The sequence below is a fragment of the Ictalurus furcatus genome, chromosome 29, assembly GCF_023375685.1.
Source record: "Ictalurus furcatus strain D&B chromosome 29, Billie_1.0, whole genome shotgun sequence".
Lineage (NCBI taxonomy): Eukaryota > Metazoa > Chordata > Actinopteri > Siluriformes > Ictaluridae > Ictalurus > Ictalurus furcatus.
Genome location: NC_071283.1, coordinates 8,430,680 through 8,454,309, shown reverse-complemented (window position 1 = coordinate 8,454,309; position 23,630 = coordinate 8,430,680). Strand labels below are relative to the sequence as shown.

The 23,630-nt window shown below is 35.9% G+C and overlaps 1 protein-coding gene across 1 annotated transcript in view; it reads right to left on the bottom strand.

Moving 5' to 3' along the window:
• The window catches only part of LOC128604023 (ATP-binding cassette sub-family C member 2-like), a 54,874-nt gene extending 41,214 nt beyond the window's left edge, over positions 1–13,660 (bottom strand). The window contains 7 exon segments of the mRNA XM_053618794.1: positions 3,707–3,941; positions 5,674–5,729; positions 5,843–5,965; positions 6,062–6,202; positions 8,339–8,482; positions 8,902–9,075; positions 13,544–13,660. Of these exon segments, the coding sequence (XP_053474769.1) occupies positions 3,707–3,941; positions 5,674–5,729; positions 5,843–5,965; positions 6,062–6,202; positions 8,339–8,482; positions 8,902–9,075; positions 13,544–13,585 (915 nt within the window). The 5' untranslated portion in view covers positions 13,586–13,660.
• Between the last annotated feature and the right edge of the window lie 9,970 nt (positions 13,661–23,630).

The following is a 23,630-nucleotide window of genomic DNA, read 5'->3' as shown; positions in this document are numbered from 1 at the left end:
GCTCAGAACATTATCACACAACAATGCAATAAAACAAACTACTGAAGTCTGTACAGTAGCCTGCATAAGGCTTATGTAATCTTACTGTAAACATGCCTGAATACAGCAAAAATGACAGGTTAACTTTGCCATGCCAGTAATTTTGTTAAACATTGTGAATTGTTCTGAATGTCACTCTATGGGTTAGTATTACTGTCATATGCTAACACCTGTTCTGTGATATGAAGGTATTTTGTGTGCTTAGATTGAAAATAGGTTGTCAGTGGTTTTTCTACTACACTGGAGAATAATGCATAATTTGAACCTCATTTCAGATTCACTGGTATTTATTGTATACCTCAAGAATATAACAATTTGGCAAAGCAAATTTATTTTAAAAATATAATCGTCTAGTCTGTTCATAATCCTATACTATTAGCTCAATCAGAGTAAAGATCTTTATCTGTAAACCAAAATCAGACACAGAATAATGACAGTAAGGCTAATCTGAATTTAATTTTGGTAACACTTTCTGTGAAGATTATTTATATTTATATTCATAATTAACTGAGACATTTCTAATATATTACAATGAATCCATAAGGCATCATAAAATCATAAAATATATTGCTGTCTTTATTATACACAAAATTAACACTATATTTACAGATTATAATATATATTACTAGCTTGTTTTCATCAGACCATAACACATTTTTCCACATGGTGTGGGGTGATTTGGGCTGGCTTGTTTTTTTGTTCGTTTGTTTTTGTTATTTGGTGAGAAACAGCTTCCATTTCTTCCATTTCCATTAGCCCTGTGAAGGACGCTGACCAGTGACCAGTACTTTGTCAGATATCTCTGCAGCTCTTTTAGTGTTGCTGTAGGTCCCTTGGCAGCCTCCAACTGTCACTGTGGTGTCCCATTTTCCCCACTTGTTGTTGTTGATGATGGGCTTCACAGTGTTCCTTGCTACAACTAATGTTTTGGAAATTCTTTTGTATCCCTATTCTGACCGATTTCCCCAATAACATCCCACACATGCCTCGTAAGATTTTTGCAGTCCATGGCTTCAGCAGTTGAATGAAACCAAGATGCTAAAATCCTAAAGAAACAACTGATATTTAGTTGGCGTTGCTCAGAATCACTTCTTTGATGACCGCTGCATCATGATTACTTTCAAACATGAGTCTGAATGTAATTCCTTAAATGTGAGCACAGTCACATGTCCTATTATAAAAGGCTGTGCATACTTACACAACCAGGTTATTGTAATGTTTACTGTTACCATATCAAAGGTGAAAAAAGAACTGATATGATTTATCTAGGGTTCATTCATTTCAAATTTAGACTGGGTCTGAATTTCTTTCTGGCACTGATAAGTGTTTATAACACATTATGTTAAGTATTCTGATTTTTAAATGTATTAAACATTGCAGTAAACAGTAATACCTTTTCATAAAATAATTATAATGTGTAGAATTGCCATATGCAATTCTTTTTAGTAACACTTACTTTTCCAGCCTTTTGTTGCGCTGTCCCAACTTTTTTGCCATCAAATTCAAAATTACCTTTTTTTTTCTCTAAAAGTGGTACATTTCCTCAGTTTAAACATTTGATATGTTTTCTATGTTCTATTGTGAATAAAAACATGGGTTTATGAGATTTGCAAATCATTGCATTCTGTTTTTATTTACATTTATTTAAATTTTACACCGTGTCCCAACTTTTTTGGAATTGGAGTTGTGTATATATATGCAGTGCCCTCCACTAATATTGGCACCCTTGGTAAATGTGAGCAAAGAAGGCTGTGAAAAACTGGCTTTAATGTTTAACCTTTTGATATTTTGCTAAAAATATTCACACAAAAATACTCTCATGAATATCAAACGATTGCAAACGAAACACAGGTTTATATATAAAAAAATCTTTGTTAAATATATGAATTCATGTGAGAAAAATATATTAAAAAGTATATTCTAATTGATATTTTTTTAAAAATTAGTACATCTGAATGACTAGGAACATGTAATTGTTCAACTATGACTTCCTGTTTCACAGGGGTATAAATATGAGGTAACACATAGGCCAAATTCCCTTAGTCGTTTATAACAATGGGTAAGGCCAAGGAAAATAGCTGTGATTTTCGGCAAAATGTTGTTGAGCTTCACAAAATAGGAAGTGGCTATAAGAAAATAACACAAGCATTGAAAATGCCCATTGCCACCATCAGGGCAATAATTAAGAAGTTCCAGTCAACTGGAAATGTTATGAATCAACCTGGAACTGGATGTGTGTCTATATCGTCTCAACAGACTGTGAAGAGGACGGTTCGAGTGGGCAAAAAATCTCCAAGGATCACAGCTGGAGAAAGTCGGCTTGGGGTCAGAAAGTCTCCAAAACTACAATGCAAAGTCACGTAAATCACCACAAGTTGTTTGGAAGGATTTCAAGAAAATAGTCTCTACTCTACTCCAAAAACAAACTCAAGCGTCTTCAGTTTGCCAGACACTACTGGAACTTCAAATGGGATCGGGTTCTATGGTCAGATGAAACCAAAATAGAGCTTTTTGGCAATAAACAGCAGAGGTTGTTTTAGCACACACAGAGAGGTAGCCATATGGAAAGGTACATCATGCCCACGGTTAAATATGGTGGTGGCTCTTTAATGTTTTGGGGCTTTTTTTTTTTAAGGTACATGGCATCATGGACTCTTATCAAATATCAACAGATATTAAATGAAAACCTGACTGTCTCTGGGAGAAAGCTTAAAATGGGCCGTGGTTGGATCTTCCAGCAGGACAATAATCCAAACATACATCAAAATCAACACAAAAATGGTTTACTGAGCACAAAATCCAGGTCCTGCCATGACCATCCCAGTCCCATGACCTGAAACTCATAGAAAACCTGTGGGGTGAACTGAAGAGGAGAGTCCACAAGCGTGGACCTCAAATTTGAAGGATCTGGAGAGATTCTGTATGGAGGAATGGTCTCAGATCCCTTGCCATGTATTCTCCAACCCCATCAGGCATTATAGGAGAAGACTCAGAGCTGTTTTCTTGGCAAAGGGAGGTAGCACAAAGTATTGACTAAAAGGGTGACAAAAATTGGTGGTGGCTCAAAGGTTAACCTTCTCTGCTCCAGGGGTGCTGTGTCATGGCTGACTCTGCGCTCTGACTGTGCTCTAATGCATATGTGACAAATAAAGGCTTCTTTCTTCTTTTCTTAATTGTGGCACAAATATATTTAACAAAGCACATATATTTAAGATATTTATTTATAAACCTGTGTTTTGTTTGAAGTTGTTTGATGTTTGAATTTTTTTAACAAAAGATCAAAAGGTTAAACAACAAAGATAATTTACCAATATTAGTGGCGGGCACTATATATATATATATATATATATATATATATATATATATATATATATATATATATGTGTGTGTGTGTGTGTGTGTGTGTGTATTTCAATTAATTTCAATTATATTTGGGGTTTAATAAGTATATTTGTCATGATCTGAATAAAAAGAATTGAAAGTGAACTTAAACCTGACTGAATACCTGCAACATTCCCCAAGTTACGAAAGAAATACGAAAGAAATTTTTTATATGACCCAGAATTCTGTATTCTGGCAACATAATACACTGCTTCTCCTTTAAAAGTAGTAGTAGTAGTAGTAGTAGTAGTAGTAGTAAAATAAATTATGTGAGACAATTCCATACCATGACCAGGATATCCTGACTGACTCCCTTGGCCAGGCCATTCTGGTCACGATCAGGCTTCAGTGTAGTTTTTTTATTCTTGCTCTGTTTCTTCTGTAGCTTTTGCCGAGCATTCCTTAGCTCATCCTTCATAATCCCCTCAAACTTCTGGCTGATACAGTCCGTGCTGTCCTTCTCGTTCAACTCCCACATGTCCTCCTGTATCAGTGGCCTTTTGTAGCCATTGATGACCATCCTTGAATGGAAAGATTTATATATTCTGTCATGATGTATACAGTATGTTTCAGCAGGGTGTGCCCTATTATGCAAAAAATGTATAAGACATTATGTACTATCTTGTATAATTTCATGTATTTCATTGCTACTGACTAGGGCTGTCATGTCCGAGACCAAGACTAGCAGAGAGTAAGTTAAGACCAGGTCTTAAGTCAAGATCAAGTTCAAATGAAAGTGAACTAAGATTGAAACAAGAAACCATCAAATCATTTTCAACCTAATGCCTTTACTTCAAAATTGGCTCCATTCCTGCACTGTGCCAATGATTAAGATGTTTTCTAAAAGGAATTACTTATTGGTCAACTTTGTGAATGCGAAAAGAAAAGACAACATCTATCCTATCCTTCCATCAATTTTCCCTACCACTTATCCTACACAGGGTTGCGGGTAGGGACAAAAAGTGGGGGAGACCCTATACAGGGTGCCAACCCACTGCAGGACACAATCAGACACACACATTCACAAATTACAGACAATTTAAATATTATTCTTATACATTCTCGGATGTATAAAGACCATACAGAATGGTGCTTGAAAGTCCTAAAAGTAGATAAAGAGAACCCAATTAAACAAATAAGACAAAAATATTAAAGTTAGTCATTTATTTATTGTGGAAAATTATCCAATGTTGCATATCTATGAATGGCAAAAGTATGTGAACCTTTGCTTTCAGTATTTGGTGTGAGCCCCTTGTGCAGCAATAACTGCAACTAAACATTTCCCGTTGAACTGTTGATCAGTCAATGTGAAAGAGGCCTTTAGTTGCTTAGAAGTTACCCTGGATTCCTTTGTTGGTCGAACACTCCTGGGGAAGGTAACAATGGCCTGGAATTTCCTCCATTTGTACATAATCTGTCTGACTGTGGACTGGTGGAGTCCAAACTCTTTAGAGATGGTTTTGTAAATTTTTCCAGCTTTATGAGTATCAACAACTCTTTTTTTTTAGGTCCTCAGAAAACTCCTTTGTTCATCCATTATACACTTCTACAAACATGTGTTGTAAAGATCAGACTCTGATAGATCCTTGTTCTTTAAATAAAACAGGGTGTTCACTCACACATGATTGTCATCCTATTGATTGAAAACACCTGACTCTAATTTCACCTTCAAATTAACTGCTAATCCTAGACGTTCACATACATTTACCACTCACAGATATGTAATATTGGATCATTTTCCTCAAAGAAAATTAACCAAGTATAATATTTTGTCTCATTTGTTTAATTGGGATTGCTTTGTCTACTTTTAGGACTTCTGATGATGTCTGATGATGTTTTAGGTCATATTTAAGCAGATATCTAGAAAATTTTTAAGGGTTCATAAACTTTCAGGCACCACTGTAAACTCTATAGTGAGACCAATGCCCAAGACAGAGACAAGTCCAAGCACAAATGGCAAGAAATCCAGGACATGTCCAAGTCAATCCAGAAAATTTGGACTACAGCCCTACTACTGAACCTTAAAATATCCTTAATTTACTGCAACCTGAGGAAACCTTCTCATTCTGCTGTGAGTGATAAATTTATTAGGCATTCCCATAATACTAAAAGCATATACTATGTGCATATAAGTTGACTAAAAAAACTGTGACTATCTGTGACCACAGCCATGTGTCATTGTGTTGGGGAACAAAAGCATGCCAAGAAAAGCTGTTGCGTAAATTAAGCAGATCTTAAGAAATGAAATCCTACCAGTTAAACCAGTTGAAAGTGATTCTGCTAAGAAATGCAGCACCAGCTTCAGCGTTCTGCAGGTGTGAGATCCAAAATGTAAATGAATCAAACAAGTCTATATTTATAAAAATCACAAAATGTTTATAAAAATGAAGTTTATACAAATTATATAAAAAGCAGTATCTACCTTTTTTACCACCTCCTTAAGTTCAGGTGGAACATCAGCAATGGCTGATAAAACCAAAGCGACCAGCTGAAGTGCAAAGGCTATGTAGAAAAGACAGAACCTGGGAAGATCTGCTATGTTCTCCTGAAAGGATAGACACGAAAAGAAATTGACGTGTGACCACAAAAACCATAACAAATTGTCTTAGCCTTGAACAAGCACTGATGGTCTATAACATACCTCTTTTAAGGCATCTCTTAGAAGGGTCTGGAAAGGAAAGATATCACAGATGACCAACAGCAGCCAGAACAGAAAGAGGCTTGCAGAATCGACGGTTCTCTCCTTGCGTCGAACAGCTTCCTGGATTAACATCACCAAAGCCTACAAATTGAACACATGCATGATGAGCATACACACTTCAAAATTCAATAACCTTTCAATTCAATTTACTTTAATCAAAGATTAACATCTTACATTGTGTACTTAGTGTACTTTTAGTGCAGGTAGTGTGTTCATAGTGTAAAAACCATTTAAAATGTAAAAAACATTTTGCATATGCCAGAAGGTGAGGAGCTAGCATTGACCAGTGCTGCTAAATGTCTAATGCACCAAGATATTTTGGGTTTTTAAATCTTTTTTTTTTTTCTGCAGAAGCTATTCTGGTGAAAGTAAAGTACTGTATGTGTGGCAGTCAGAGAAAATCAATCGGATATTAGTGAGGCTGAATTCTGCCAAGTAGCCAAATATGACAAGAAACTATAAATATATGGGCAAACGTTTGACTAGACCTGACCCTAACACTCAAGTGTTTTCTTTATATCCCATTCCACATGTAGTTCCTCCTTTGCTGTTATAATAAGCTCCATTATTCTGGGAAGTCTTTTCACTAGATTTTGGAGTATGGCTGTGGGGATTTGCGATCATTGAGCCACAAGAGCATTAGTGAGGTCAGGCACTGATGTTGGGTGAGGAGGCCTGGGGTTGAGTGGGGTTGAGGTCAGGCCTCTGTGTAGGCCACTCGAGTTCTTCCACTCCAACCATGGCACAACATGTTCTTATGGAGTTCATTTTGTGCATAGGGGCATTGACATGCTGGAACAGATTTGGGCATCTTAGTTCCAGTGAAGGGAAATCTTAATGGCACAGCACACAAAGACATTCTAGACAACTGTGTGCTTCCAATTTTGTGGCAACCATTTGGGGAAGAACCACATATGGCTGTGATGGGCAATTTTTAGCATCCTTGTGATTCCATTGAATGAGTGCTAATTTGGATACCTGTGAGCCCCTGCAGGTGTCCATTAATGTAATAATTTAACATCCTGGATTTGATAGACTTAGTATTTAGTAGGTGTTAGGTGTTACAATAGCATAAAGTTTAATATTGATTTGTGTTCACTGTTTTAATGAAAGAGTAAATACACCATTTAAATGATGCTTCCTTGTAAAACATGCTCCTCGCCAATGCCATACTATCTTCCTGCAAAGATCATGTTTACTAAGGGGCCAGTTGAACAAAAGCAGAGGTAAAAATAGTCAATTTGCATAAAGCTGTCTAAAGATTTGTTAGCTAAATGTGATTTCTTCACATAGTGAATCTAAGGCTTTGATAAAGTTGATGGATACATACATGTCAAATCAAAGCAAACATAATGTTAATAAATTCTATCAAAATCCTGTTGGAAATGAAATCTTTAAATGCAATTTACTATTCACTTTTGGGGGTAAGCAGACTTCAAACAGCTGCATTACATGTGGTTGTGATACATGGAAAAGAGAAAGATATTTCATTTTAGGAAAGTCTATAGTTTTCCAAACTATATATAAAAGAAAATATCAATATTTCAACATGTGAAGGGTTTTTCCAGGTGCTACTGTCAGGTGCTACATACACACTGTAGCACCTAGTAAGAATGTAGTGCATTGTACAGTTTTATGCAACAGTTTGGGCACCCATGACCAAATTGCAAAAAATATTTAAATAAATAAACTTATGATCCCCTTCCTCACCCAATTTTGTTTTAACGTTAACCAAATTGACAGTAACTGTGCATTAACATTTGCAGGAAAATGTAATAGTTTTAAAATATTTTGCTGCAGAGGTTGTGTTTACTTCTTTTCACTTGAAAAAATCAATAAAATATGTCATTTGTCTGCAGATGCATTCAACTGTACACCATTTGCAAGTTTTCTGCAGCAATATAAAATGATCTAAGTATAATGTAGATGATTGAAGAAATTTGTCATGCATATACTACTGCTACAAGAACAACAACAACAACAACAATAATAATAATAATAATAATAATAATAATAATAATAATAATAATAATAATAATGGACTCACTAATAATGAATTCAATTGTCATACATAGTAAAAAAGGAAAAAACAAATTTTTAAAGAAAACTTATATCTTGAAGTAACTTTATCCTGTAATAATCCTAATTTAATACACCAGCAGTGAAGAGGGGGCAAATGTTCCCAACAATAATCTCTGGATTTGAAGATCAGCTTACCCAAGAGACTCCAAACAGGACAGGATTAACGTAAAGCACAGCAGGATTTTTTTTAACCAATGAGTTATCCATCGGTCTGTAATCTTCAGCAAGTGTGACAGCAAGTCCAGCAATAGCTGTCAGGAACAGAAGTCCTGCCATGACCTGATGAAAAAATGGAATTTGATTAGGTCATTTAACAGAAAAGAAAGTGTCATGCTAAATTATGTTCACAATAATGAAATGTAAAGTCCGAAAATAAAGGCTTCTGAATAATTCAAAATGAATTTTTGCTTTTGTTGTAGCTGCACAGACCTGAGAGTGAAGGAGTAATAAACAAAATGTCACCAAACAAGTCTTCACACGCCATATTTATGGAATTTGTTTGATTTTTGAGCAATGATAAAATGAATAAGGATCATTTCATTTTCAGGTTGACCAAATCATTTGAATTCACTGTGAAGAAGTCACATTATTCATCAGTAGACTGGGACCCATCTGGCCTGTGTGATTGTGCACACTATATTCTCTGTGGAGGCAGAACTGATGCTCATTCATATGAATGCAGACTCGGTAACTTCTACCTGCTTGCAGATGTAGAGTTTGGAGAATGGAGATTTGGGAGCTTTTTTCTTGAAGAGTCTGACCAAGTGTACGGGAGCACAAAGCCACAGAAATCCCAGCGGTACCCAAACCAACACCGTTCTCTCCACACACACCGGTAAGTCCGGATCCATGCGATCCAGATACGAGTCATTCTAAAGTGGGCAAATATACAAATGTGAACAAAATACACTCCTCAAATTATACCAAAATATTACAGTGAAGCAAATTTATAATCACAGCCATTAGAAGCCTGTAAAGGAAGTCCTAAATTGCTGATTTTGTTAAACGTTTCTTATTGTACATCACTGGGAGCCCAAGAGTAGCACTTTATTTTGTAGTACATAAAATGCCTACTACTGATTAATGAAATATGTTGTAAAAACCAGTCATTGCTGGTACACATCTTGTATACTGGATTTTAAAGTATATATTAACATTAAAAAATATACAACAGAAGGCAACATGATATGATGTCAAATAATTAATAATTTTTAACAATAATTAATAACAAATTTAACATGGAGCATTAAAAGATTAGCTGTTAGGATCAGAGCTGTATCCATCCTGAAAACAAAGGAGAAAAATGGCAACACCTCACATGGCATTATACACATTGTTATAATTACTCGTGAAAATGCTTTACACTTTATAGTTAGCTTTATGAATTATGAATCGTTAACATGATGCATTATAAGTAGTGTTTATTATTTTCTGTAGGTGGTTAGTCAAATTAGTGACTGTATTAGATTAGTGATTTAAGTTCTGGATTATGGACCACAAATCCCAGTGCCACTAAACTGCTGAAAAGCAGCCTTTAACTTTCATCTGCGTGGCTTGTGATAAAAGCTTTGGATAAAAACATCAGCCGAATGTGAAAATGTAAATAATTAAAGTGTGTGACTCAGAACCCCACTGTAATTTCACTATGTACTCATAGTTTTAGCATTTGTGTAAATTCAGTTATTATTGTGTCTTGTGGACTATATGTAAACATCTGTTATGTGAAATAGCTTATTCAGGGCAGTACTAAATAAACAACAAGATGCAATTTTTATGATCCCTCGTATTATTATTTTTTATTATGAACATTTGCAGAATCTGCAAGGCATATGTAAACTTAGAAAACGTATGTAAACAGTTTGCACTCAAACAATTGAAAAAATCTTTATTCTAACAAATCTGAATAACAACATGGTTGCCTTTAACCTCGTAAAGGTTCCCTGGGGTATAAATATGTGGTTGCACACGTGTAAAATCACTTTTGTATCATTGCCATAAGGGTAAAAACAAAACTTTATAGGCAAATAGAGTTGGTTATGCATATATTTCACATCTGAAACAGTAAAAACAGGTTTTGAGAGCACACTGGCACCCCAGACAGTGAAGAGGATAGTGAAGGCATGAAAATAAGAGCTTGTGATTGCATATTTTAATTGATTCTTGCAGTTGTCAAGGATTCAAGATGAACTGTTAAAGACTACTTTCAGAGCAACAAGCTGTTTGGAAGTGAGCATCTCACGTGCTATTTGGAGTGAGAGAGAGATTTCTCAAAATGCAGCATGATTACTTGGCATTGGGTATTAAATCAGCCTTTCTCTTTATCTGTTTTTTCCCAATGTAATGACCTCTGTGTATGAAATGTGGTATACAATAAACGTGCCTCGCCTATGCACATCATCAGCAGTTTTGCTGAAAAAAGTAACTGCATACAAGGGAAAGCACCTGATACCCCACTGTAAAATGTGCTGGTGAATCAGTGATGCCTTGCACACACTGACAGCATGTCTTGTGTCTCTTGTCCCCTCTCTGTGTAATCATTTTTGTCGACTGCACTGTGATCCTGCTGTACTGTTTATGTCAGGGAAATACTGGAAAAAAGGGGACTAGAGACTACATTTCTCATCCTGCACTACAGGCTACAAACATGCCTGCCCTGGACCATAATTCCCAGAAAGTTCTCTCACCTTCATTCTAATCGGGCACAACTTTGTGAAATATATGCTCAGTTACCTTGTGTTCTGTCATTACCAAGCCTTGATTCTCTCATGTTTGCCTTTCACTGTTTTGAACCCTGTTTCTGCCCTTTTGATTCTCTTTTGTGCCTTGTCTAGTTTAGGCTGATTGTTCATTGCCTGACCATTGCCTGATCATTGTTTATGAGTCTGCGTTGCCCTTTGGATTTTTCTCTGGATTATTTAATAAACACTGTTTTTAGCACACATACCTGCAGTTGCATCCGGCTATATCTCCTCGACCTGACAATTTGTTTGTTGCACTGTCTGTTGTTGTTGCTGCAACGTATGTTTGACATACTGTATAATGTTGCACACTGGCACCAAACCAAAACTAATTCCTTTGAGCACAATTCATAGGCAATAAAGTGTTTCTTAGTCTAATTCTTTGTGGCTGTTTTGTAGCAGGTTGTTCAGGGTATCTTTAAGATTGGCATTATGAATTATGATGAGGTTCAGACATAGACGTAGACATAGCTTTCTAGAAGATGATGAGCCAAATTTACTTCTATAAATGCAGAAATGGTTAAAGAAATGAATTATTAATAATCTCAGTCCCTAGAGCTTAAAATATTGAGGAGTGGATCCCGAAGGGTCTTGGACCTGTAAGGGTGCTGATCATTTTGAAAGAATTTTTTGTAGGAAAAAATACTCTACTAAAAACATGCTTAAATTAAAATAAACATAAATACATCCATGTATGTTTGAGCTCAAAATATCACTCCTTGCATATGTAATTCTTTTTATATCATCGTTCTCGGACTGAAACCTTGTGTGTCCAAAACTGTTACTTTTCAGGAAACTAAACCATGTATTTTTAAAATAATTTCCAGTGGAGTTACAAGAATGAACACAAACTCTTTTCATGCTTTTCATTGGTTAAATATTTGTAAAACCCACTGGCAGACGTAAAGGGTGACCAATAGCAATGATTTATGAAAAAAATTTAAATCGCACACTTTCTTCCTCAGTCACTTGACAATTTCACCTCCGTCTGATGAGGACTGAGGTCATGTTGGGAATAAAAGGTAACGCTGACAAACAGTAAACTGAAAAAAGACATCGTCGGTAACGCTGGGTATTAGGCTAAAGCTAGCGGCGTCACATTACGTGTGTATGACATCATGCGCCACTGACTAGAAATTGGCTTATACTTCCAGTTAGTAAAAAAGCACTAGTGTTCCATTTGAGATGATATTACCTTTCTAAAATCCATACACTAGACGGTAAAGTACATAGTGCATAGTAAGTGTATAGTACTTCATTTGGGATGAAACTTTAGTATTTACTCTCCGAAGCGTGTTTTCGGAACAGAAGTAACGTAACGCAGGGGTTCCCAAACTTTTCCAGGGCAGGGCCCCCAAAATGGCATTAACATTTGACCGAGGCCCCCCTTTTGCAAGATGTCTTTAAAACACGTTAAAAATACAGACTTCTGAATATATCCCCCTTTTTTTTTATTAATAATTACATCTTACATCTTTACATTACATTACATTAGGAATTGATTGTGTGTGTGTGTGTCTGAGATTGAGAAAGAGAAAACATAAGGGATGTGAGGGATGGGCACACCAAATTGTTGAGGCCCCCCGGGCGCCCCCCACTTTGAAAACCACTGATGTAATGAGTAAATGTACTCTGTGCTGTGCACAGAACAACTAATCAATAATGAGATTCGTTGGCAACAATTTTCATAATCGATTATTATCGATTTTATCGATTAGTTGTTGTGGCTCTAGTTAGAATACAGCAGGAAATGTAGGTTTAAAATCTGTGGTTTTAGTACCATGAGATTTGTATGCTTTCATTGTACACTAAACTAGAAAATCATGGTCCAAAGGTAGTCAGTGAAGTCATAACCAGTAACACAGCATGGCTCCTGCATGGTCATTCATGACTGTAAATGTAACTAATTTCATAAGCAAACATTATGTGTTGATTATTAACTTAAATGTTTATATAAAGTACCATTTTAAAGATGTTACATTAATTAACTGATTGAAGAAAAACCTTCCTATCGGTGGGTGTTAAATCATAAATGATAAACTATAGTATATAATATATTTTAATATGGCTTCAAAATAAAAACTTATGTTACTATATTCAACCCTCATATCAAGATTACCTCATAACAAGAAAACCATACATATTTTCAGTGAATTAGTCTAATTGACAATATTCAGTCTTTAAAACACAATATATGCACAGAACTCTCATTTAAAGTAGATATCAGTATCTGTATATACATGAATGATATTTCCTAGGAAGTCATAAACACTCAAGTGTATTATGTGGTTAAATTACTAATTACTAACTAAGCATTAATGAAGCTCAATAGAAAGAACCACTATTTTATCAGTCATTTCACATTCTGCTCAACCAGGACTGCTAATTAGTCATTTTTTTAGGTTTCATCTTATTACATTGGTTAAGTATTCAATAAAAAACAGAACAGAAGCAGATAATTTAGAGGCCTTCACTTCTTTTGTAGTAAATACATACATTTTTCTCTAGTATAGCACAGATGTTTAATAGAAACAAAGTTATAAAGAAAGACACAACCAAAGGGTCAAATTATCATAAATAGAAATACTGTTTCAAAGCTCACCCAAAAAGTTGACCCACAGTACTCATCCAGAGCAGCAGACATATTTTCACCTCTCTCACCTCTAATGATCAGTATGAATAGAGGTGATGCTCCCAGTAAGCAGCAAACTGATCGCGATTCTTACAGCTTCTCAGGTATATGGTTCTGGAAGTCCTTTCATGAGGGTTTGGAGTTTATAAGCATAGATTCCGTTAATGCTTAACTTCGCTCTGCTGTTGTGTGATCACTAGTTACCACAGCTTATCAGCCATAAACCACCAGAAAAAAAAAAAACTTTCACGAGACTATGGAGATGTTTGAGATCTCTGTTTTACGTAATTGCTGAATCCTGAAAAGCACTAAAATGAGCAGAACGTGGGCTGTGTCATTATTACGGAGAAACACTTTTCTCTGCTTCTAAATAAAAATAATATGGAGCCGACCAAATCTCTGCCCAAATGAGAATGCCATGAGTCATGGTACAGTGAGGGAAAGAAGTATTTGATCCCCTGCTGATTTTGTACATTTGCCCACTGACAAAGAAATGATCATTCTATAATTTTAATGGTAGATTTATTTGAACAGTGAGAGACAGAATAACAACAAAAAAAATCAGAAAAACGCATGTGAAAAATGTTATAAATTGATTTGCATTTTAATGAGGGAAATATGTATTTGACCCCTCTGCAAAACATGACTTAGTACTTGGTGGCAAAACCCTTGTTGGCAATCACAGAGGTCAGACGTTTCTTGTAGTTGGCCACCAGGTTTGCACACATCTCAGGAGGGATTTTGTCCCACTCCTCTTTGCAGATCTTCTGCAAGTCATTAAGGTTTCGAGGCTGATGTTTGGCAACTTGAACCTTCAGCTCCCTCCACAGATTTTCTATGGGATTAAGGTCTGGAGACTGGCTAGGCCACTCCAGGACCTTAATGTGCTTCTTCTTGAGCCACTCCTTTGTTGCCTTGGACGTGTGTTTTGGGTCATTGTCATGCTGGAATACCCATCCACGACCCATTTTTAATGCCCTGGCTGAGGGAAGGAGGTTCTCACCCAAGATTTGACGGTACATGGCCCCGTCCATCGTCACTTTGATGCAGTGAAGTTGTCCTGTCCCCTTAGCAGAAAAACACCCCCAAAGCATAATGTTTCCACCTCCATGTTTGACGGTGGGGATGATGTTCTTGGGGTCATAGGCAGCATTCCTCCTCCTCCAAACATGGTGAGTTGAGTTGATGCCAAAGAGTTCCATTTTGGTCTCATCTGACCACAACACTTTCACCCAGTTGTCCTCTGAATCATTCAGATGTTCATTGGCAAACTTCAGACGGCATGTATATGTGCTTTCTTGAGCAGGGGGACCTTGCGGGCGCTGCAGGATTTCAGTCCTTGACGGCGTAGTGTGTTACCAATTGTTTCTTGGTGACTATGGTCCCAGCTGCCTTGAGATCATTGACAAGATCCTCCCGTGTAGTTCTGGGCTGATTCCTCACTGTTCTCATGATCATTGCAACTCCACGAGGTGAGATCTTGCATGGAGCCCCAGGCCGAGGGAGATTGACAGTTCTTTTGTGTTTCTTCCATTTGCGAATAATCGCACCAACTGTTGTCACCTTCTCACCAAGCTGCTTGGCAATGGTCTTGTAGCCCATTCCAGACTTGTGTAGGTCTACAATCTTGTCACTGACATCCTTGGAGAGCTCTTTGGTCTTGGCCATGGTGGACAGTTTGGAATCTGATTGATTGATTGCTTCTGTGGACAGGTGTCTTTTATACAGGTAACAAGCTGAGATTAGGAGCACTCCCTTTAAGAGTGTGCTCCTAATCTCAGCTCGTTACCTGTATAAAAGACACCTGGAAGCCAGAAATCTTTCTGATTGAGAGGGGGTCAAATACTTATTTCCCTCATTAAAATGCAAATCAATTTATAACATTTTTGACATGCGTTTTTCTGGATTTTCTTGTTGTTATTCTGTCTCTCACTGTTCAAATAAATCTACCATTAAAATTATAGACTGATCATTTCTTTGTCAGTGGGCAAACGTACAAAATCAGCAGGGGATCAAATACTTTTTTCCCTCACTGTAAAATGCTGTTATGGTCCAAAATGGAAGTGAATTATTCTTTAATTATATTTAGCCATTTCTGTAAATGCCATCTCCACTGCCAACTTCTCAGTTTATTCAGTCTCGCCAATGTCATGTCTTTTCTCAAATTAAAGTACTTAATCATTACAATAATGAAGCTCATCCAATTTTGTGCTTGAGAATAATTAACCACAATTTCCTCACACAGAGAACAGAACATAATTTGATTTGTTGAATCAGTAACTTTCCTAGAGCCAGTTTCATGTAAAGGTTTTTAAATGGATCAATTTATACCCATTTAAATAATTACTGGGGCAGAATTGGGGGAAAAAAGCACTTTTTCTTCAAAGGCATTCTATCATGTCTTATGAGAACTGAAATAAACTTTTATGAAGATTTATAACAACCAGTTCATGTTTAAATTGACATAACATCTGAGTAAAGTGACGGATCCTTGTGTACATAAGGTTGTACACTTCTCAGAGTAACATATATAAGAACATCAGGCACCTGACTTTGTAGCTCAGTATTTTTCTGGTATGTCAAAGTCACATGATGATGATGTGTCAGAGTCACATGATGGTGATGATGTGACATGCCAAACATCAGAACCAGCATCACTCTAATTTACTGTCCGAGAAATACATAACAGGTGACATGACAGTAACATAGGTTTTCATAGTAATATTATAAATAGTAAAATTAAACACTTTACTTAAGTGCAAAGGGAAATATGCATAAACATTTTAAAGATTGTAAAAGGTATTACACTGTCCCAGCAGTGTTACACAGCGGGTTTTCACCAAGTTTCAAGTTGAGAAACTGCAGAGCATCTTTAGCAAGTGATTTTTCTAGTAATCTCATATGACACGTTATCACAGTTATGCAACACTGCCACACTAGAAGTACACTAATCTACTGACATTTGTCATCATGACGTTTGAATGTCAGCCTGTAAAGTATCAACCCGGTGTTATATCAATTTAACTTCAAAATCAGCAAAAGCACAGATTGTGTCATCTTCACACTTCTTGGAAGAAGCATGTAAACATGCTTGTGTAGGTTTATGTCAGTTGTCATTAATAGCTTATTAAGTTGTCATGTTATCCTATGAACATCACAAATAAGTGTAAAGATGTCAATCCTATTTGTTTTAATCAAACTGCGAAAGATTTGATCACACTTTTTTCCCCAAAATATGCTTATACAGTGGTGAAAATAAGTATTTAATGTGTCAACACTGTTCTCAGTAAATATATTTCCAATGAGGCTATTCACATGAAATTTTCACCAGACTTTGGTATTAACTCAAGAAATCCACACATATAAAGAAATCCAAACAAGTCCACAAATGAAGTTATGTGTAATGAAGGGGAATGACACAGGAATTGACACAGTATTGAACACGCTAACTGAAATTTATTTAATACTTACTGGAGAAGCCTTTGTTTGTAATGACAGATTCAAGCCGCTTCCTGTATGAAGAAATTAATGGGCCGCAGTATTCAGGTGTGATTTTGGCTCATTCTTCTAAACAAATTGTCTTTAAATCTTGTTCAGTTGGATTCAAGTCAGATGACTGACTGGGCAATTCTAACACCTTGATTTTTTTTCTCTGAAACCAATTGAGAGTTTCCTTTGCTGTATGCTTTGGATCGTTATCCTGCTGGAAGGTCCACCCATGTCTCATCTTCATCATCCTGGTCGATGGCAGCAGATTCTTCTCAAGAATCTCCTGGTAAAGGGCTCCATTCATCGCTCCTTCAATTATGTGAAGTCTGCCAGTACCATGTGATGAAAAACAGCCCCACACCATGATGCGTCCACCTCCAAACTTCACTGTTGGTATAGTGTTTTTAGTTTGATGTGCAGTGCCATTTCTTCTCGAAACATGGTGTAGTATGACAGTCAAAAAGTAAAATTTTGCTCTCTTCTGACCAGACTACACTCTCCCAGTATTTCATAGGCTTGTCCAAATGAGTTGTGACAAAATTTAAACAAGCTTTGACATGACTTTTCTTTAGTAATGAGGCAGAACTTTAGAAGAAAACTAAGTATTTTTGCTTTGAACTTCGCATACAAGACATCATGATCAAACCTTATGGAGAATGATTGTGAAAAAAAAAACAATTGTTTTGGGTGGATTCTACTTTGTATGAAACAGCAAGACTCTTCAAGACTCACTGAAAAGTCTTGAAGGAGACAGTGAGGTATTAGATGTGGAAACACAGTCATAAGAAGTTCATGTTCTAAATGTTGTTAATAAATAGTTAAACACACAAAACAAGCAATCGATTAAACTGGTTGACTTAAGAAAAAATAACTATTCAACTCATTATCTTATATATTTCCAACAAGCGCTTTGAAGGGCCACATGAAAAGGTAAGGAATTACTTTATTTTTTACTTCATGATTTTTGTTTATTTGTTTTGTTGTTTTGCTGTTTTGTTTGTTTTTCCTTTTAGATTATGTCCTTAGATTTGAAGGTACTACAAAGGATAATAATAATATAATTAATAATAATTACACTACCAGAAGCAGCTAGTGAACATAGATTTTGGTGGACAGGACAACATTAACAAAAACAGCCTCAAAGAAAAATTAAGTGGCAAAATCATGCTTGACTTATGCTATAGGTTACTATCTAGTGATGTTTTGGAGTAAACCAGTAATAGGCAGTTTAGATTAAACAACATACAGGTGCATCTCCAAAAAAAAAAAGAATATCATGGAAAAGTTAGGTTTTTTCCGTAATTTAATTCAAAAAGTGGAACTTTCATATATTCTAGATTCGCTACACATAAAGTGAAATATTTCAAGCCTTTTTTGTTATAATCTTGATGATTGTGTTTTACAACTCATGGAAATTAAAAATCCAGTATCTCAGAATATAAAGAATTTCCACATTTCAAAAACCACATCAAAGACCTTAAGAAAATCTGGGCATTAGAAAAGGGAAATGCATTTTTCTTCTCTTATTCAGCCTTGGCATGGGAAACGAGGTCATCATGGTGCACACACATTTCTGATGTTCATTATGCCCTTTACCCTTTCCCAATCTTTGCTATATATCTTGCAATAAAAAAAATTTTGTTAATCCAAGCCATGGGTGTCCAAATGAGGCCCATGGACAGTCTGGCCAACACATTGTAATTTTTCCCTTCACCTGATGGTGGCAGCAGACTGTGTTAACAAGAGTTAACACTGCAAAAGCCTTTTTTTTTCTCTCTGACGACACCTGCATGTTAATTTACTGAATGATATTTAGTCATGGCTACAGAAAAAAGTGCAAAGTTAACAGTAAGAAGGGCGATCTCAAAAAAGCTCTTAGCAAGAATACTTTTTTCACCATAACAAATGCATGTGCCTCATACAGAGAGAGAGAGAGAGAGAGAGAGAGAGAGAGAGAGAGAGAGAGAGAGAGAGAGATACAGCTGTGCTCATAAGTTTACATACCTCTTGCAGAATCTGCAAAATGTTAATAATTGAAAAATAATTAGAGAAATCATTAAAATGTCATTCTGGTTTTTTATTTTTTTTTTATTTTGTACTGCCCTGAATAAGCTACACACAGAAAATTGTAAATTGTTATTATTTTGTCTTCTGGGAAACATGTAAATATCTTATATAGCTTCTGCAGGTAGTACTAAATGAAAAAACAAGGATCTTTAAACGAAATAATAACAATTTACACCAATCATCCTGTACAAAAGTTTACATCCCCCTGGCTCTTAATGTATCATGTTGCCTTCTTGAGCATCAGTGAATGTTTGCACATTTTGCAATAGTTGTGTACCACTCAGTTGTCCTCAGTGTGAAAAGATGGATCTGAACATCATATAGCTACTGTTGGAAAGGGGACAAATATGCAGAAGATGCTGGAAAAGTAAAGAATGTGCAGGACCTGGAGGATTTTTTCATTTGTGTAAATTCAGGTGTTACTGTGTCCTGTGGACTATAGGTAAACATCTGTTATTTATTTCACAGTACTAAATAAAAAACAAAATGCAATTTTAATGATCCCTCTTATTTTTTTCAAGTATTAACATTTTGCAGATTCTGCAAGGAGTGCGTAAATTTATGAGCACAACTGTAGATATATAGATATGCACTTATTGAATCAGCCAATCGTGTGGCAGCAGCACAATGCATGAAATCAGGCAGATACAGGTCAAGAGCAATTAATGTTCACATCAAACATCAGAATGGGGGAAAAGTGTGATCCGAGGGTCTGAAGGCTGAAACACTGTTTTGATGAGAGAGATCAGAGGAGAATAACTCAGATAAGCACTATTTACAACTGTGATAAGCAGAAAAGCATCTCATACAACAGCAGAACACCACATCAGGTTCCACCCCTTTCAGCCTAGAACAAGAATCTGAGGCTATCACGAGCACAGACTCACTGAAACTGGACCGATGAAAACTGGGAAAATACCAGGTGATTTTTTTCTAATCTTTAACCATCCAGTTGAGTTTGTGCCCATGACAGCCTCAGATTCTTGTTCTTGCCTGACAGGAGTGAAACCCAATGTGGTCATCTGCTGTTGTAACCCATCCACCTCAAGATTTAATGTTTTGTGCATGCTGAGATGCTTTTCTGCTCACCACCGTTGTAAAGAGTGATTATATGAGTTATTATATTTTTCCTTACAGCTCAAACCAATCTGACCATTTTCCTCTGACCTCTCTTATCAACAAGGTGTTTCCACCCAAAGAACTGTTGCTCACTCAAATGATTTTTGTTTTTTTTGCATCACTCTGTATAAACTCTACAGACTGTTATGTGTGAAAATTCCAAGAGATCAGCAGTTACTGAAATACTCAAACCAGCCCACCTAGCACCAGCAACCATGCCACAGTTAAAGTCACATGGATTACATTTTTCCCCATTCTTATATTTGATGTGAATATATATCTACCACAGTATTTGAGTATTTTGATGTGGTTTAATCTCTCCCCCCTTTGAAAAAAGTTTGGACACCATTGTCCTAGACACCCTATATGCTCTTACACATTGCCTTCATTTGCAGAAATTTATTAGATTAAAATTTTATAACAAGATCATATTCACTATAACAAGTTTATATTCTCCCCAAGCATGGGGCAGCATGATTCCTGCCCCAGTGGGCCTTTATTTCTTTATTAAAACGTTTATTGTATTATTGTATTAGCACTTGTTTCTGTTCCTATTTTGACTACTGGGTTCAATAAAAACTGCATTAAGAGCAACATCAGCAGCAAATCAATGAAACAGATTATATCTGTCATATAGCAACAAAACTTTGGTCTCTCAAAAGTGATAATTAGTATTTCAACAGAACTGAATGTATGGAGAAGTGAATGTGTACTTTATGGAGGTTAACATTTGTTGAATGGCTAATACACTGTATGTGGTTGGGCTCTCCCTCTATAGATGAGTTTCCACTGTCTATTATGTAATGTTTCTGTGAATATTTCTGTCCTGGTTTGGTCAGTAGTGCAATTTCCTATGTGAAAAGCCAAGTAATTACACAGTTACATTTAGTAAGATCAATACGAGAAGAACAAAATTCAGACGGCTGCAGAAGCAAATATCCTTCTTCTTGAATATTACTACAAAAACCTGTAAGACTTTTTAGCGTATGAAAACCCAAAGCTTCTTAAGTGATTGTACTGTCCTAAAAAATGATGTATGAGGTTATTACTGTTTTGATTTGTATTTCAATAACTTATAACCAATAATCTTTTGGAAGTGTCTCTTGATTTCTACAGGACATCTGTCATGTGTTTGTTTTACACACTATTTCAACTGTGCAATGCCTCCTCATTATCTTCATCACATGACTTAGCACTTGTTTCCTGTGGCTTTGAACTTTGGTTTATTGATGCTATCTAAAAGTTCCTGTGATTATTATAGACATAAGAGAAAGAGCAAGGAAATGTGCAAGAAGTCATTGCTGATAAACTGTAAAGCTGTATAATCAGTCCACTGACAATCCAGCATGCTCTAATCGACTTATCTTCTTACTTTTTTAAGTTTTATGAAACGTAATGAAAGCTACTATATTTAACAGGCAATATTTTTCTTTTGCAGACAAAGAATGAAAATATTACAGTAGTATATCTTGTCATTTTTTTTTCTTTTGACAGTTTTTATATAATTAATCCTAAATTAGCTAACAATGATTTGAGTCCTGGGGACAGGCATCATTCTTTTTATTAATTTTTATTAATGATACATGCAGACATCCATAATCCACAATACAGTGATGGGTTGGCACTCCGTCCAGGGTGTCCCCCGCCTTGTGTCCCGAGATCTCTGGCTCCACGCTCCCCATGACCCTGTGTAGGATCAGTGGTATGGAAAATAGATGGATGGATTTGTTTATGTAAATAATAATGTAGCTGTGTTATGTTCTCATCATGCTCATCATGCAAACAAAGTCATGCTGGGAAAACAGTTACATCCAATGATACAAAGTAAATGTAGATACCAAATCTCCTTGGTATAATGGAAAGAAATGCATTGTCTTGAGTTATATCACACATCAATGACTCAAAACATAGTCATAGTCAATTTGTATAGCACTGAGAAAATGCCACAGTCCAAACACTTACAAATATTGTTTTAGATGCCTACATTTAGATGTCCCATCTCCCCTCCACTTTCTGTATATGCTCCATGTATTCTCAATTCCTGTTGCTATGGCAATTAATTTGTTAATTAGTCACTTCTGTTTCTAATTGGACAACTTACTCTGTGTATTTGTCTCTGTTGTGTGCGTAAAAGCTATACCTAGTCTTTTCTTGTCCCCGTTTTCAGCCCCTTTTGTGGTTGTCCTTACATTGCAATGAATCATGCTCTAAAACAAGGCAAAATACACTAAAAGTACCCTATACCATCTTTTAAATATATGTCTTCTCAGAATAGCTTCTCAGGAATATTGAATCACAACAGTCCCAATTTTCAATTTGCTCAGAAACATTCTAAATTTATATTCATTCATTCATATTCATTTTATAATTGTATTAATTTCATATAAATGATCTATTTGTAATCAGTAATTATGTCCATTACTTATGACCCACTGTACAAATATCTTATTAAACAATCTTAAACACTCAAGTGAACATAAAAAAAGCATAATAAAGCAAATAAATTTTCACATCCACTACAATACAGCTACACTTGTAGCTTTTCTACAAGTACTAGCATAACTAGCAAGGCATAAAAACTTTTCTACAAGTACTAGCATAAATCATAAAATAAAAACTATAACTGCTATCATAAAAACACATATTTTTGTTTATTATGTTTTTCCCCAGAATAAATTTACTTCAGTGAAAGGTTTGAGTTTTCTCATATTCTCAGTGTGAAATTAAGCTAAATGTAATGCTGGGAGAAATGCACAACCTCTCTGGCTCCCTCCTTGCCAAGGTAATGAGGTGGAAAAATAAAAATACTATAGCATGTAATGCTAATTTAAGATGCTGTTATATAATAGCTTTTTTATGAATAGCTTTCTGGACAAACAAAAAAATTCTCAGTGAGTCACCATCTGACACCCGCTTGACAAGCTTTTGAATTTTTATGACCTGGTGCAGAATTTTGTTGTCCGTTTTTTGAACTGTTCATTTAGCAATAATATATATCTGAAAAAGTCAGCCATTAATGATGCACTTACACACTTAGAACTTTTGGTTCAAACGCGCACACACACATGCTCACACATTTACTTAGACACAGGCACCTTGCTTTATCCTCCTCTCTTAACCTACAGTAGGGAATTAGTAGAGTTTAGCTTCTAGCAACTGACCTGAGACCAATTTGCCGTGAGTCCCAGTCACATTACCATTTTATCAGCATGATTTCTTAAGTGAAATTAAATGTTTTTAAAAGGATACAGATGCTAAGGATACAGGGATCCGTAGAACCGGCAGGACTGCACTGTTAAGTCGCATTTAGCATTCACTCTGCAATATTACTAACAATTCAGAATAACAAAGTACCGTGTTCTCTAAGCGGTGTGCTGCATTA